The 17,600-nt window shown below is 40.8% G+C and overlaps 1 protein-coding gene across 1 annotated transcript in view; it reads left to right on the forward strand.

The window, feature by feature from the left end:
• Positions 1 to 17,600, forward strand: part of CFAP20DC (CFAP20 domain containing) — a 90,547-nt gene that overhangs the window by 68,926 nt on the left and 4,021 nt on the right. The window contains exons 6-7 of the mRNA XM_029051092.1: positions 4,201 to 4,315; positions 14,797 to 14,980. Of these exons, the coding sequence (XP_028906925.1) occupies positions 4,201 to 4,315; positions 14,797 to 14,980 (299 nt within the window). The remainder of the gene's footprint in view (positions 1 to 4,200; positions 4,316 to 14,796; positions 14,981 to 17,600) is intronic.

Genomic DNA, 17,600 nt, shown 5'->3' on the forward strand with positions numbered 1-17,600 from the left:
TGCCTCCATTTCATTTTCCTTGCTGCCAACCTCCTGCTCATGCCCTCTTTCCAGCCTGGAACTCTCCCTACCTTCACATGAGAAGAACCACTGCTCTTTTCGTCGAGGCCCTTCTGAAATTACATCTCCTCCAAGAAGCTTTCCCTGATTTAATTTTCATATTCATTCACTCAATCATATTAAGTACTGTGTGCAGAACACTGTACTAAGCACTTCGGGGAAAACAATAAACATCTTTCTCCAATTGTTACTTCAGCACTTCCATGTTACATGGGTACTTGGATACTCACTCCCTTTCCTTCTCCCCTGCCTCCTGCCCCAACTCATTGCACTTATGCAACATATCTTTAAACTTTGTTACTTCCTCCTTTTTGTAATTTATTTTAGTGTCTGTCTCTCCTGCTAGATTGTAAACACCTCGAAGGCAAGGATCATGTCTACTAACTCTATTGTACTTTCCCAAGGGCTTAGTACAGGGCTCTGCACAAAGTATATGCTCAATAAATATTGTTGATTGATTGGGGTGATGATGAGAATCACTGTACTCAGTGCTTGGGAGAGTTTAGTACAACAGAGTTGGTAGACACGTTCCCTGCCCATAACGAGTTCACAGTCTGGGGTATTGCCCATAAAGGAGGGCAATCCTTTTTTATGGTTAAGTGCTTACTACGTGCCAGGCACAGTACTAAGTGCTGGAGTAGATACAAGCTAACCAAGTTAGACACTATCCCTGTCTCACATGGAGCTCACAATCTTAATCTCCATTTTACAGATGAGGTAACTGAGGCACAGAAAAGTTGAGTGACTTGCCCAAGGTCACACAACAGACAAGTGGTGGAGCCAGGATTAGTACCTAGGTGCTTCTGACTCCCAGGCCCATGTTCCATCCACTAGGCAACACTGCTACTCACAATTGTTATAGCACATTGGCTATGTGGTTATAGCATCAGCATCACAGCCTGATGAAGGATGGTTTACAGCGCCAGGTTCCTAGTTGCACCTTGTTTTCCTTATTAGAGCGGTAGCCGAGGGTGTGTTTCACAGTAAAATTGCTGGAAGAAAGCCTTCCAAACAGTTATGGAAGACTGTACTGTCCACTATGCCCTTAAAAAGTCCAGACATCAGTAAGATAAGCAGGGGAAGCTGCCTTTCTGTTTACATTTGCTTTTTTATTGATCCTCCATGTCCTGTCACTGCTTAGCCCAGGAAATGGGAGGTGGTGGCATCTGGAGAAGCATGATTCACCTGTCCCATACCTGTTGTTCTTTTTGTGTAGTTGTGTGAAAACTATACATTTTTATTTTAGTCAGTTTAATTTTTCATTTTTGTTTTGGCTTTTTCCATGAATCTTTGCCAGGAAGTGGAAGATATGCCAAAACTCTACTCTACAAAAAGCTACTCTATCATGGTCGAGTGGATAAGGAAATGAGTGAGGCCACAGAATATTCTGTTCCATGTCCATAGAATGTACCTGTTTCTCCCAGCCAGATGCCAAACAATGTGTCCATCTGGGCCCAAGGGGACTGGATGAAAGAGTATGGATGACTCAGTGCCAACCATCACCATTACTTCAAAAACAACTCAAATATATGTCCTGCCGGTAGTAATAATACTAATGATGGTATTTGTTAAGCGCTTACTATGTGCAAAACACTGTTCTAAGCGCTGGGGGAATACAAGGTGATTAGGTTGTCCCATGTGGGGCTCCCAGTCTTAATCCCCATTTTACAGATGAGATCACTGAGGCACAGAGAAGTGAAGTGACTTGCCCAAAGTCACACAGCTGACAAGCAGCGGAGCTGGGATTAGAACCCACGACCTCTGACTCCCAAGCCCGGGCTCTTGCCACTGAGCCACGTTGCTTCTCCGGTAGTAAACGATACCTTTCCCTTCTTAACCCATGGTTTCTGAGCTGCTAACCCTGAATGTCAAGGGACCAGAAAGATGCCCTACTATGTTTTCATGGGCATAGTGTGCAAGAGTTCAAGAGAATGTCTCAGTGACACTCATATTCAAGAATACAAACTCAGCATCTACAGGGATCTATTCAGATCAAAGGACAACTACCATATTTCCTTAAAGTGTTCCTTCTGCCTTCCCTGCTTGAGTTTGATTTGCAGCCAGATGTTCTGTTGTTGGCAAAACTGTGTACCAGTCTCATATAGGATATGCTGGTGTTGTTGAATCGGGCATAAATGGTGTGATATAGCAATGTACCATTGAAAGAACACTGTAGCAACTGATAAGTCTGTTGAGTAGAAATCAGGAGAGGAGTTCCTCTCCTTAGCAGAGACTTTGGAAAGATCAAAATACCAAGAAGATGATTCAGAAGCCCTGACAGTTTCTGCAAGAGAAACAGTGGAATCTAGTGGAAAGACAGTGGACTGGTAATGGAGAGACCTGGTTTCTATTCCCAGCTCTGCCACTGGCCTGCTGTGTGACCTTGGGCAAGTCTGGTCCTCATTTCCTCTTTTGTAAAATGGGGATAGACTGTGAGCCCCATATAGGACAGAGGCTATGTCTAATTTGATTATTTTGTATCTATCTCGGTGCTTAGCCAATGCCTGGTACGTAGTAAGCACTTACTTTCCATGATGATGATAATGATAATTAATAAGTTTTAAACACAGCACTGCAGCTAGGTAATGTTTTTGTGTATTCAAAATGTGGAATGGAGTACCTCTCATGGATGGGTCTTTTCAGGAACTCCAATATGTGAGAATAGGATACCACAATCAGTAAAAGTCATCAGTGAAAGTGAAGGACAGTTAGATGTCTACATTTTTTAATGGTATTTGTTAAGCACTTAATATATGTCAGACACTGTACTAAGTGCTGGGGTAGATACAAGCTAATCAGGCTAGACACAGTCCATATCCCACACTGGGTTCACAGTCTTAATCCCCATTTGGCAGATGAAGTAACTGAGGTATAGAGAAGTTAGGTGACTTGCCCAAGGTCACACAGCAGACAAATGGCAGAGCCAGGATTAGAAGCCAGGTCCTTCTGACTCCCAGACCTGTGTTCTATTAGGCCATGCTGCTTCTCTACAAATAGCAAATGTATACATAAACCTGTGCAAAACAATTGTGTTCCAAAGTGAGCTATTTGGGGTTGTGCAGCAGCTACTAATCCACTACAATAATGATTAATGTAACGAATCACTATCTAAGCTGCCCACATCAATAACAGCATCCCCACAAACAGTAATGTTGCTCATAGTACTTTAGAGAGAGAAAAGCATAAGCAAATTGAAAAAATGGAAGCTAATTGAATGAAACGTTGAAACAGTAGTATAAAACTATATAAATGCAGGTAGAAAAGATACCTGAGTGAAATACTGTCCCATTCTCAGGAATTGGATAAATTTAGAAATGACTCTGTAATGTATGTAGACATGGTTGCTAAAAATAGCAAACAAATTATTTATCATTTCCAGATAAATGACAGTCTTTAAGGAAAGCATCAATCCTCCATTATAACAATGTGAGACAAATTGGGAGATGTTTAAACCTGCTGTGTTACCTCTGAGACCAAAAGGAGCAAAATGTAAAAATGAGCATCTAACAATTTGAAGCAAACAATCTTTGTGATCGTGGTTCTGGTCTAAATCTATTACAGATGTTAGAATTCGATGTCCTTGGTATCATTGGGGGATGACCTGAATAGTGAGCAATAAACTTGCGTATTATAATTCAGGTTTGGAGATATGTGCTCAGGAAGTGAAACCGACAGAGAGTGCTTTGTGTCTGCCTTTAAGCAGACAAAGAGCCTATATAAAATGACAGGTGCATTTTTACGAGAAGAAAGCCCATAATGTTTTTCTATTTAGTGGGTGACAGTATATCCCAGGATAACACAAGCTTAAGGGGCCAGAACAAGCATGATTGTTGAAGGCCAGTGGCTTCTCAGTTTATACAAATTGAATTCTTTCATAGACTGAAGAGCTGTGGAAATCTAGTTCAGAGTGCTGAAATGAATTAGCATGGAAAGTGAATTTATATGTGCAGGCATGTAGGCACTGAGTTTGAATTTGAGAAGAAATCTTATTACTTATCCTATAAAAAAAGGTAATTCTTAAATTCTCCATTTGTTATCCTTGTTATAAAATGTCTGCATATGATTTCTATGGTTGTATGGAAGTGGCAGTTATTGAACTGACACAGACCTTTGTCTTCCCTCTTTTTTTCTTTTTTTCAGGATAACTGACTTGGGGAATATTAAAAGAAGATTGTTTTTGTCAACAGTCTTCAAGGAGTTGTCAGCAACCCCTCTCCATGCAACGATTCCTCTTTTCATAATCAAACGCCAAATTGTAGGTATCTTTTTCATATTATGTAAAATGATGTGTAGCATAAATAAACTCCATTTGGTTTTCAAGGTTTCAATTTTGAAGGATTTCAGTGTAAATTAATCCAGTAATTAATGTTATGGACTATTATGCACAGGAGAATGACTTAAAATCATATCTTTAGGTATTATTTTTAATGTTTAAGCTAATTTAGAGTTAGGTGTTTTCTCATAACCATGTTTATGCCTGAAGGGAAAATCAGGATTGACTGTATTCATTCAATAGTATTTATTGAGCGCTTACTATGTGCAGAGCACTGTACTAAGCGCTTGGAATGAACAAGTTGGCAACAGATAGAGACAGTCCCTGCCGTTTGACGGGCTTACAGTCTAATCGGGGGAGACGGACAGACAAGAACAATGGCAATAAATAGAGTCAAGGGGAAGAACATCTCGTAAAAACAATGGCAACTAAATAGAATCAAGGCAATGTACAATTCATTAACAAAATAAATAGGGTAATGGAAATATATACAGTTGAGCGGATGAGTACAGTGCTGAGGGGATGGGAAGGGAGAGGGGGAGGAGCAGAGGGAAAGGGGGAAAAGAGGGTTTAGCTGCGGAGAGGTGAAGGCGGGGTGGTAGAGGGAATAGAGGGAGAAGGGGAGCTCAGTCTGGGAAGGCCTCTTGGAGGAGGTGAGTTTTAAGTAGGGTTTTGAAGAGGGGAAGAGAATTAGTTTGGCAGAGGTGAGGAGGGAGGGCGTTCCAGTACCGCGGGAGGACGTGGCCCAGGGGTCGACGGCGGGATAGGCGAGACTGAGGGACGGTGAGGAGGTGGGCGGCAGAGGAGCGGAGCGTGTGGGGTGGGCGGTAGAAAGAGAGAAGGGAGAGGTAGGAAGGGGCAAGGTGATGGAGAGCCTTGACGCCTAGAGTGAGGAGTTTTTGTTTGGAGCGGAGGTTGATAGGCAACCACTGGAGGTGTTTAAGAAGGGGAGTGACATGCCCAGAGCGTTTCTGCGGAAAGATGAGCCGGGCAGCGGAGTGAAGAATAGACTGGAGCAGGGCGAGAGAGGAGGAAGGGAGATCAGAGAGAAGGCTGACACAGTAGTCTAGCTGGGATATAACAAGAGCCCGTAGCAGTAAGGTAGCCGTTTGGGTGGAGAGGAAAGGGCAGATCTTGGTGATATTGTAAAGGTGAAACCGGCAGGTCTTGGTAACGGATAGGATGAGGGGGGTGAACGAGAGAGACGAGTCAAGGATGACACCGAGATTGCGAACCTGAGAGACGGGAAGGATGGTCGTGCCATCCACGGTGATAGGGAAGTCTGGGAGAGGACCGGGTTTGGGAGGGAAGATGAGGAGCTCAGTCTTGCTCATGTTGAGTTTTAGGTGGCGGGCCGACATCCAGGTGGAGACATCCCGGAGGCAGGAGGAGATGCGAGCCTGAAGGGAAGGGGAGAGGACAGGGGCGGAGATGTAGATCTGCGTGTCATCTGCGTAGAGATGGTAGTCAAAGTCGTGAGAGCGAATGAGTTCACCGAGGGAGTGAGTGTAAATGGAGAACAGAAGAGGGCCAAGAACTGACCCTTGAGGAACTCCAACAGTTAAAGGATGGGAGGGGGAGGAGGCGCCAGCGAAGGAGACTGAGAATGACCGGCCAGAGAGGTAAGAGGAGAACCAGGAGAGGACGGAGTCCGTGAAGCCAAGGTGAGATAAGGTATGAAGGAGGAGGGGATGGTCGACAGTGTCAAAGGCAGCAGAGAGGTCAAGGAGGATCGGAATGGAGTAGGAGCCATTGGATTTGGCAAGAAGGAGGTCATGGGTGACCTTAGAGAGAGCAGTCTTGGTAGAGTGGAGGGGACGGAAGCCAGATTGGAGGGGGTCTAGGAGAGAATGGGAGTTAAGGAATTCTCAGCATAGATTGTAGATGACTCATTCTAGGATTTTGGAAAGGAAGGGTAGTAGGGAGATAGGGCGATAACTGGAGGGGGAAGTGGGGTCAAGAGCGGGTTTTTTTAGGATGGGGGAGACGTGGGCATGTGGACTGTAGTATCATACAGTTTGAAATATTTCCTTGTCATTTCTGATTCATTGAGAATTCTCAATGTAAGCTTCTTGAGGGCAGGAATCTTGTCTATTAACTCTATTATACTCTCCTAAGCACTTAATATAATGCTCTGCACAGAGTAAGTGATCAGTAAATGGCACTGATTATTTTAGTAAATGCCTGTTTCTAGAAACACTTTGAAAAGCAATCAGTTGTATTTCTTGAGTGTTTACTGTGTGCAAACACTGAACTAAGCATTTGGGATCAAGGTTAAGAGGTTGAATTTTTGATTCTTATTAGCAAGTTGTATCTGTACAAAGTGTGAGGTAAAATGTGCAGTTATCCAGTTATTTTAACCCTAACTTGTTTACTTGTCACCTCCCAAGGACTGCTTAGCCACCCTCTGTTTGCTTCTTTGTCAGACAGTAAATTGCAGCAATGGGGGTTGCCAATGATTTAAGGGGCCTCTGCATTTCAGAGCTTTCCAAAGCCTTTCCCAAGCTTTCAGGACCACCCCAGAGAGTTGATGAAGAATCTGCAGGTATCCCAGTGGTCCAGCTCCTGGCCAGTTGTCTTCAAATAGAGGAGACTGCTGTAGAATCAGGACAGTTCTGGGCTCCTGCTGAGTTTTTAGTTGAGTAGATAGAGCATGGGCCTGGGAGTCATACCATGAGACTGATGGTGCCTTTTTTTTTTTAACTCTTACATATTAAATTTCAAGAGCGTTCAGAAAGGCCAATCTAAGAGAGGGAGAGCAAATGACCTTCTCCTTACTCCTGAACAAGTCAAGTAATAATAATAATAATAATGTTGGTATTTGTTAAGCGCTTACTATGTGCCGAGCACTGTTCTAAGCACTGGGATAGATACAGGGTAATCAGATTGTCCCACGTGAGGCTCACAGTTAATCCCCATTTTACAGATGAGGGAACTGAAGCACAGAGAAGTTAAGTGACTTGCCCACAGTCAGACAGCTGACAAGTAGCAGAGCAGGGATACAAACCCATGACCTCTGACTCCCAAGCCCGGGCTCTTTCCACTGAGCCACGCTGCTTCTCTGTATTCTAAGTATTCTAAGTATTCATTAGATAAGGAAGCAGTGGATGACCAAGTAACTACCTGGGCAATCAGCTAATCCTGGCTCTACCTCTTGTCTACTGTGTGACCTTGGGCAAGTCACTTCACTTCTCTGTGCCTCACCTCATCTGTAAAATAATAATAATGTTGGTATTTGTTAAGCGCTTACTATGTGCAGAGCACTGTTCTAAGTGCTGGGGTAGATACAGGGTGATCAGGTCGTCCCACGTGGGGCTCACAGTTTTAATCCCCATTTTACAGATGAGGTAACTGAGGCACAGAGAAGTTAAGTGACTTGCCCACAGTCACAGAGCCCCATGCTGGGCAAGGACTGTGTCCAACCTTATTAGCTTGTAACTACCCCAGCACTTAGAACAGTGCTTGACATGTAGTAAGTACTTAACAAATACCATCATTATTATTCTGGGTGAGCCCAGGTCTGTTTTGATAGTTAGGAGTCCTTAAGCAAAGGGGAAATTTCAGAGGTGTTCTCCAGCCACCTGGTATCCCTAATTGTTCCCCAGACCAGGAGATGATCCCTGACTCAACTCAATTCCCAACCAAAGCCATCTGAGGATTCAGATGCCCAGACTAAAGGGACCTCAATTAGCTGTATATTGCCTCATGGTATAGTGGTTCCATCTGCATTCAGGAAACCTGCAATTCTTGCTTGGATGATTTAGACTGGCCATAGATATAATCCCCAATCCCCACTGGGAAAGTCACGACCTTAAGCAAACAATAATATGTGTGGTATTTATTAAGCATTTACTAAGTGCCAAGCATTGTGCTAAGTACTGGGGTAGTTCCGATACAATCAGCTGGGGCACAGTCCCTGTCCCAGCCAAGGTTCACAATCTAAGGGGAGAGAGAACAGGTATTTAACCCCCACATTTTACAGATGAGGAAACTGAGACACAGAGACTTTAAGTGACTTGCCTAAGGTCACACAGCAGGTAAGTGGCAGAGATGGTATTAGAACCTGAGTCTCCTGACTCCCTGTTCTGGGCTTTTTCAGTCAGTCAATTGATTGTATTTATTAAGTGCTTACTGAGTGCAGAGCAATGTACTCAGAGACGTTGGGGAGAGTACAACAGAATTAGCAGACATGTTTCCTGCCCATAATGACCTTACAGTCTAGAGAGGGAGACAGACATTAATGTAGATGAATAAGTAATTTATAATATATAATTTTTAAAAATGTACATATGTGTATATATTTTCCACTAGCCCACACTGCTTCTCTGAGTCATTTAACTTTACTGGTCTGCAGTTTCCTCATCTGTGAAATGGGGACAAAAATATCTATTCTCTCGCCCTCTTAAATTGTGAGCCCTGGATAGTACAGGGACCATCCAATTCAATTCTTTTGTATTTGCCCCAGCACTTAGTGTAGTGCTTAGCATATAGTAAGTGCTTAATAAATATCACCATTATTATTTATTTTTCATTTTTCCACTTTGCTATAGGTGATGTAAAGCAAGTTTTTAGATGCAGCTCTACAAATATCTGCATATAGATTGCTGTTATTGCAATTATTGGATATTCATCATGTGGAAAAATATATTTTATATTACTTTTAAACATTAAGGATTCAGTCTAATATTTCAGTTGAATTAATTTGCATTTTAAGCATTCTTACTATTCTGACTTTAATTTTGAATGGCAAGAACAGTTTTTAAAATATGCCTTAGATTAAATAATGGAGCTATTCATTTATGATCCATTAAAATCTATTTTTCCTTAATACAATTCCAATTAATTGATGTTGGTGTTAGATGAACACAGTCTAAGGCTAAAGTCTGCATTAATACACAGCAAATTAAATTCTATTTGAAGCAGAAGTTCATTTACAAGATTTAATTCGGAGAATAAATCAATCACATATACAACTCAATATTCTGATCAATTACAGTGACAAAATGTTTTAATAACTAACTCCTAGACACCCTGTTTTATTAAAAGGATGATTAATCCTTAGAGTGGTATCTACTGAAGTTAAAATCTGCCACACGGAAGCCATCTGGAGTGGCTTTTATTTCAAGCATTCAAATATTTATTTTGGCTACTCTACTTGTAAAGATGTTTCTGTCTGTCTCCCCATTAGAGTGTAAGATCCCAGTGGGTAGGGAATGTATCACTTTTATATTCTGTACTTCCCAAGCACCTGCTACTGTGCACTGCACTAAGGCTGTGCTCAATAAATACTACTACTACTACAGCATGTTGTGTTAATTTGTTACCCTAAGAGGTAGTATATTTGAATAGCACACAGGACTTTGAAGTTTTCTTCTTTAGACACTTGGAGAGGGCATCAGAAATGGTGTTTTTTGCACTCATATCATTTGCTTATCAATCAAGAGGTTTTATTGATCACCTAATGTGTGGAAAGTACTGTGGTAAGCACTTGGGAAAACACAATAAAAGTAAACGACGAAGAACTTGCAATCATTCAACTCCAGTACATCAACTTGTTCATTTATAACCAATCAGATTTTTATTTTAAGAGTACCCACTGATTTACCTATCCACTATTTGCTTGAGGTAACTCTAAATTTAGGGGGTGAAAGACTACCTACTCTGTTGAATTATATTCTCCCAAGCACTTAGTAAGTGCTCTGCACACAGTAAGTACTCAATAAGAACCACTGATGGATTGGTTGTTGGAGGGAGCAGTTCTGAGTTATTCAGAAAGGTTATGTGGAACAATTGAATAGGACAGGTACCTGCTGCCTAGCACCATTTGAGATAGGTTAAGCCAGTATTCCTTGTTTATGTAACTGTAGCCTGTAAGCCCTTTGGACTCTAAGGCCGTTGTGGCCAGGGAACACATCCAGCACTTAGAACAGTGGTTGGTACATAGTAAGCGCTTAACAAATACCATAATAATAATAATCTACCAACTCTGTTTCAATTGTACTCTCCCCAGCACTTTGTACAGTGCTCTGTATACAGAAAGCGCTCAATAAATACTATTGTTTGGATTGATATGAACACCTGATTTTAAAAAATCATATAGGTATTTTCTTTTAAAACTCACAGTACCTGATCTTCAATTGTGTTATGTAGGTCACATGTTCCTTCTTAGTATATATATTTTGCCCTCCCCTCTTCCCATATCTTTCTTTGTACAGTTTCTCCATTCCCCTTCACCGCCCCCACCCCAGCCCCATTTACTCTGTGTCCTTTGGCTTGTCCCTCACTTTGTCCCTGTACCTCTCTGACTAGCCTTCTTTTCACAGTTTCTCTCTCTCCCTTTTTTCTTCCTCACTCCCCTTTGCGGTCTCTCACCTTATTTTCTGCTCCCGCTGAATTTTTATCCTCTTCTTGCCTTTTTGGTCATACCTTTAGCTCAGTCTTTCCAGTCCTCTGGGATACTTTTCCACAGCCTCCTTGCCTCACCCCTGTTGATTTCCTGAACTTTTGACCCCTTCCTTCATCTCAGACATTTTTCTTTCCAGTCCTTCACATCCATCCTTTTGACCTCTGTGCTGTCTGCTAAGTCTTCATCTCTTTTCTCCCACTCCCCATCCCAACCAGGGTCAGAAACAGGAACCAAGTATTCCATGGGTCACCTACTGCCCTATTCTCAAAAGAGAGTAAAGGACTACGAATCTAGCTCCTACCCCATCCCAGCTTCACTACCGGAGACTGAGGGTGCAGATTGCTTGGGAAAGCTGAATTCTTTTTCAGACCTCGCATGAGTGAAAGGCTGAAAGGGGAATCCCCTTAAGTTACTATCCAGGGGATAGATGTAAATCTCTCAAGGGGCAGGGTCTGGATAAGCTCCTCAAGCTCTTTAGGCTGCTTTAACACTGTTACAGTGAAGTGTGTTATTTTGCAGAACCCTACTGGCTATTTAGGGATGATAGATTACTTGCAGAAAGGAGTTCTGGTAAATTCAGTACTATGTTTTCCTTACTAATGTAGAATCGATCCTAATCTCCAGTTCTCTGTATTCAGATGAATGTAGTAAGGCCTAAATGTTATCACTTACATTCTTACCAAAGGAAATATATTTTCATGTACAAAAAGAAATGAGTGAATTAAAATAAAAACCAAATGTATATTTCACAATCACTTCATTGTCTCAAAAGATGAAGTGGCCCAACTGATAATCAGTCGATCAGTCATTTGTATTTATTGAACACTTACTGTGTGCAGAGCACTCTACTAAGCACTTGGGAGAGAGCAGTATACAGAGTTGGGAGTCATATTCCCTGCCCACAATGAGATTACAGTCTAGGGGGGAGAGATACATCAATGTAAATAAATGAATTAAATTACAGAGATGTGCATAAAGTGCTATGGGGCTTTGAAGGTGGGAAGAGTGAACCTCTATCAGATATGAAGAGGGAGGGAGTTCCAGGCCAGAAGAAGGTCATAGGTGAGGGTGAGATAGATGAGTTTGAGGGACAGTGAGTAGGTTGGCTTTAGAGGAACTAATTGTGTGGGCTGGGTTGTAGTAGGAAGTCAGGGGGGTAAGGTAAAAGGGGGCAAGATGATTGAGTGCTTCAAAGCCAATGGCAAGGAGTTTCTGTTTGATGCAGAGATGGATCGGCAACCACTGGAGGTTCTTGAGGAGTGGGAAAACATGGACTAAACAGATTTGTAGAAAATGATCTGGGTAACAATGAAATGGAGTGTGGGGAGAGAGGAGACAGGGAAGTCAGCAAGAAGGGTGATGCAGTAATCAAGACAGGATAGGATAAGTGCTTGGATTAACGTGATAGCAGTTTGGATGGAGAGGAAAAGGCAGATTTTAGCGATGTTGTGAAAGTTGAACCAACAAGATTTGGTGACAGCATACTACAGTTATGCCTTAATTTTCCCTGTGGTTATGGTCTTGAAAAGCACCAAGCTAATGGGATATCCTAAAAGGTATTGTTCCAATGGAAGTATGCTATTAGGTTCTGAGGTCACTAGATTATCCTTTATAACAGGTATTCATTTGTGCCCCCATCAGTATATCGGGATATAGGGCTTGGTAAAGAGCACTGTTTACCATAAAATCCTCTATTGCATTTCCACAGTGAAAAACCTTGAAATCAAGCAATAAGCCCTTCGTTTCTTTAAAAGTCAAAGCTGCACAATTAATAAAACATAGTACACTGGATCAATCTTTCACAATCTTGAAGCATGGAGATGCCTCATCTTTTAAAAGAAAGGTTCTAGTCACATCTGCATTCAAAACTTCTTTCAATTCATAACATTTTTCCTCAGCCAATTTGGCCGGCTTGGTGGCTGCTGCTTCAAAATCTGCAGATGCAGCTTCACTGACCTGTTTAACAGTATATCACTCATACTTCATTTTGCATTTCTCAAATCGTCCTTTCTTGGCTTTAAAAGTGGATTACTTAGCTACTTTGATCATAAAATTGAAGCAACAGATTGTTATAAGAGATCAGCATGGTCTAGTGATCATGGTCCCAGATCATGGGACTGGGAGTCTGGAAATCTGGGTTAGAGTCCCAGCTCCGCCACTGAGCTGCCATATAACTTTGGGCAAGGGCCTTCACCTCACTGAACCTTAGTTTCCTTATCTGTAAAATAGGGTTAAGGTAGATTTTGAGACTTGTTGGAGAAAGGTCTATATCATAATCTTATAAATTTGCATCTATCCCATGTTTAATAAATGTGATGGTGATTGTAAATTATTTGATTGTTTTCCAAATCCCCAGCCCATCCAGTGGAACTCTTTTCTGTGCTCGTTCCTCAATCCACATGTTCAGCAATTTCCTCATCTTTTAGACAGTAGTATCATGAGGGTTTTTATCCCGGTTCTGCCACTTGTCTACTTGCTGTGTGACCTTGAGCAAGTCACTTAACTTCTCTGTGCCTCAGTTACCTCATCTGTAAACTGAGGATTGACTGTGAGCCCCATGTGGGATGTGGACTGTGTCTAACCTGATTAACTTGTATCCACCCCAGCACTTAGTACAGTGCCTGGCACATAGTAAGCATTTAGCAAATGCCACAAATTCTTATTATTATTATGAGGATAGAAAAATATTTGAGCATCTTTTCCTGCACTTGCAGCAGCACTTACTTTCATTTTTGCTTTGTTTCTCTCTGCTTTACAAATGGATGACTCATTAGGGCCATAAACCATAGCTACTGATGATAAATCTTTACCCTTAACAGATTTGACCAACACTCCTATTTTCTCTACCGAGATCAAATCTTTTTTCTGCTTCACATGTGTCATAACCTTTTCTCAATTTCCTCCTTGAGCTCATGATTAACACTTATTAATGATGCTGGGAAGCAGATAAAGACAAGAAGTCAATGTGATGTTTGTGAGATAACCGGTTACAAACTTGGAGCAGTGTGGTATAAAGGGAAGCAATTAGCTGAGTCTAGATTCATCTGCATATTTTGGTGACCGCGTTGCACCAAGAGAAGGTGAACCCCTGCAAGATTCAAATGTAATGATTTGTGGCACCGTTTGTCCTGCATTGGTCTTTCAGCTATCCATGGGAGACTTCCATTGTCAGTGGAGTTGTCTTCGAGTTTGAAGAACAACTATATTAAAAATAAAGGGTCACAATTAAGAGATGGTATATACTGGAAACCATACAAAAAAGTACATTTTCAAAGCACTACGGTACAGAAATTGAAATTCTCAAATGTACACCATAAGCACCACATCTTGAGCAACTCCACAATGAACTTAGATTATTTAAGAATGATTTAAACAGTATTTATATGCATTTCTAAACAGCCAGCTTCAATATATTTGTAAAAATCAATAAACCCAATTCTAAGGTTCCCTGTGGTCTGTTAAATGAGTTTCATCTTTGACTTCCTTAGAGACAGAGCTGGTTTGCCCCACTTTTGCCCCAGGATCTCTGTTGGTATAGTAGGTCTTAATTCTAGTTTCCACTCTCCAGATGATTGTTTTCCTCTTTCGTTTAACTCAACTGTGCTATTTAGAGAAGTTGTTTGAGGAAGTATTAAAGATTCTGATTGTTTAATGGGGAAAAATTAGCAGTTACAAGAGTACTTAAAACTGCCAAATACCAGGCATAATTATAAACTCTTTAGAAGAATTGATTCCTGAACAATAGGTTAATTGGTTTTAAGTAGGCATGATGGGCTAGAATTGAAGCACGCACTAATTTTGTGCACATTTTCTTGCACATACGAGTGGCTAATTGTGATCAAACTATGCCATTTGAAGGGACGATTAGCTACTTACCCCTGATTTTCAAGGTACAAGTGGCCCAAAGCACCTGCAATTAGCCTCCTACTGGTATAGTTTCTACAAATCCAGTTTCATTTCGAAAAGTTTATTGTGATTTAGAAGGATGAAGGAGATTTCATAGAGGGCCATATTTAAATTTGGGATTATAATAATTTGAAGTCACTAGGAGTGTAAGGATGATCCTTTTGGTTTTCTGTTCTATTGGTGTAATCTGTGCATTGATATGGTAGCATTCACCAGTGAAATATTTAAGGGAGCCATTTTCCAGTCCTTGGATGGCATTATCGTTTCAGCAAATTGTAAGCTACGAAAGATCTTCACTTTGAAATCAATTCCTCAAGACATGAATGATAAATTTGGTATGTTAATATCAAGAAATCTTAATATTTGGTGTGTTTTAAAGTCTGCTATAACCTTTGATTTTCCATCTGAACAGTGGAAGGTGAAGTATGTTTATAAATATGTGTGGAATTTCATCGTGTGTTTTTTATTTGTATTACATGAAATATTTCACAGTGCATGAAAGTGATCATACATGCTTTCCAGGTGTATCAGTTTTCAAGCTTTGTGGCAAAATTCTCAAATACAATGAAACTTAAAACTACTAACTTCTTTATAAATATTTCCTGAAAACATTTGGGAGAGCATATAGTTCATTTTTTTTCCTAAAGTGTTTGCAAAGAGCCATAAATTATTTGTTTTCCTATGGTTGATCTTAGCAGTGAGAATCTATGAAATAGTATTTTCTTTTTGTGCTAATTTAAGATTAAGCAAAAGAAATCATTGAGAAGACACTTTTTCCCCTCTCTGATTTTTCCTTAGATTATTTTTCACAAAATCAATTTCACTGTTGCACTGGATGCAGACCAACATATAGTTTGGCAAAGGTCATTTTTTTAGATATTTGTATGTAGGCATCAAACAACATATTCCATCTGGAAATAAGTGCTTTTGACATCCTTGTGCTGCTTACTATTTCAATTGAGCAGGGTGATGTGTCTCTAACTCACTGACAAGAAAACATATCGCTGAATTAGCAGTGCCAAAAGGGATTAAAAAAAAAAGGATGTGCTACTCAAAGTCTATGTCAGAAATCAAAAGACCTGATTTGGGAAAAAAAACCCCACCAAAACAGATCAGCAGGTAAAAAAAAAACAATGGGAAAAAAACCCCCAGAAATGCTCCTGTCTGTCCCAGATCACAGCACATCAAAGCCCAGTTAAATTTGCGCTAAAGAAACCCCATAAAGACTGCAACTCAACTTTATCTTTGTGAATATTTCAGGGATCTCTGACTATTTGTCTCCTGGGGAGCAATAGTTTCTTTTCTGTAGTCCCCTGGGAGGCAGCGAAAATCATCAGGTTAAACCAACAAAGAAAATCCCTAAACAATAACTTTCATTTTCCCAAGAAACTGCCGATCTGGAGGTATCAAGTTCATGTAGCTGCTTGAGTTTTTGGGACCTTAATTTCAGAGTCTTTTCTATCCCCAGAAAAAAACAAACAAACCCCAAAACATTGAGGGCCAAGCAGTATTCAGTCCCCCTTGGAAGAAGGTTCCTCTTTTAGGTACCTTCAGTGTGACAAGTACATCTGCCATACTGATTTGTTGAGGAATCACTCTATTAACTGCTTAGCATATTTAAACACCTCAATGATCATGTTGCAGTTTAGCTATTGCTTTCCTGTCTGAATCTGTGGAACACTTCCTGGCACTCAGTAGACTATTTCACAACTAGTAGGTGCTCAATAAATGTAATGGGTGATGAGGATCAGCCATTCCATCAGTGAAGCCTGCACATTTGTAGTTAGGGAATTATTTTAATGCTATCACTTCATGTTATTTCTTAAACTGGAAGGCTTCACCCTCTGATATCCTTAGTTTATATTGCTAGTATGTATTTCAGTATTAGTTGTTGATGCCTTTCAGCAAGCCACTCACCAGATTACCCAGGTTATTGCTTCATGCCAATTATTTTGTTTTACTGTTTGTTTCCCTCTTTGACTGGTGATGGCTTTTTTTTTTACTTTGAATGATTTGATTATTGCTTAGTATTATGCTATGCTGTAATCACTGAAACAGCAAAAACATATATTGAATGCCCATTAGCACGGTACAGTAAGAAATGTTACGGTCATGTAATATAGTATGGAGAAAATTCTGTCCTTACCCTCAGATATTTTATTATTTATTAATACTATTAACATCAATAAATATTTATTAATTATGAGCAGAAAGAATTAAAAGTAAAATAACTTGTAAACATAACTAAATTGTAATTACAACAGGTAAAGTAAAAGTCTAATGAGCACTTCATCCCACCCCCTCCATCCTTCACCTTCTCTCCCTTTGAAGCCCACTTTATCTGTCTCTACCATGCACTACAATCGTTGCCATCATCTACGGCTCCCCTCCTCGACCTCTTGTTGGCTTTGCTGCTATGGAACACTCCCTTCTCTGGGAAACACTATCCAAACTTGTTTATTTCTGACACAGTCCTTTCCTGGTTCTCCTCTTTCCTTGCTGACTGATCCTTTTTGGTTCCTTTTACTGACTCTTCTTTTGCCTCCTACCCCCTAACTATGGGTGTCCTTCAAGACTATGTTCTGGATCCCCTTCTTGTCTCACTTTACACTATTACCTTGGACATCTAATTTGCTCTCATGGTTTTAGCTACCACATATATCTGGATAACTCGTGCATCTGCTTTGCTTGCTCTGACAACTCACTGCAACAATCTCACATTTCCTCCTCACTCCAGATTATCTCTATATGTATGTCCTACCAGTACCTCAAGCTCAGTAGGTCCAAAATTTAGCTCCTTAGCCTCCCTTCCTAAACCCTCTCCTGCACCTAACTTTCCCATCACAGTCAATAGCACCACTCTCCTCCCCATCTCCCAAGCCCATAACCATGACATTCTTGGACTCCTCCCTCTTTCAAACCCAATATTCAGTCTACCCACAACATTTCCAGTAT

This window comes from Ornithorhynchus anatinus, chromosome X1 (assembly GCF_004115215.2).
Source record: "Ornithorhynchus anatinus isolate Pmale09 chromosome X1, mOrnAna1.pri.v4, whole genome shotgun sequence".
Taxonomy (NCBI): Eukaryota; Metazoa; Chordata; class Mammalia; order Monotremata; family Ornithorhynchidae; genus Ornithorhynchus; species Ornithorhynchus anatinus.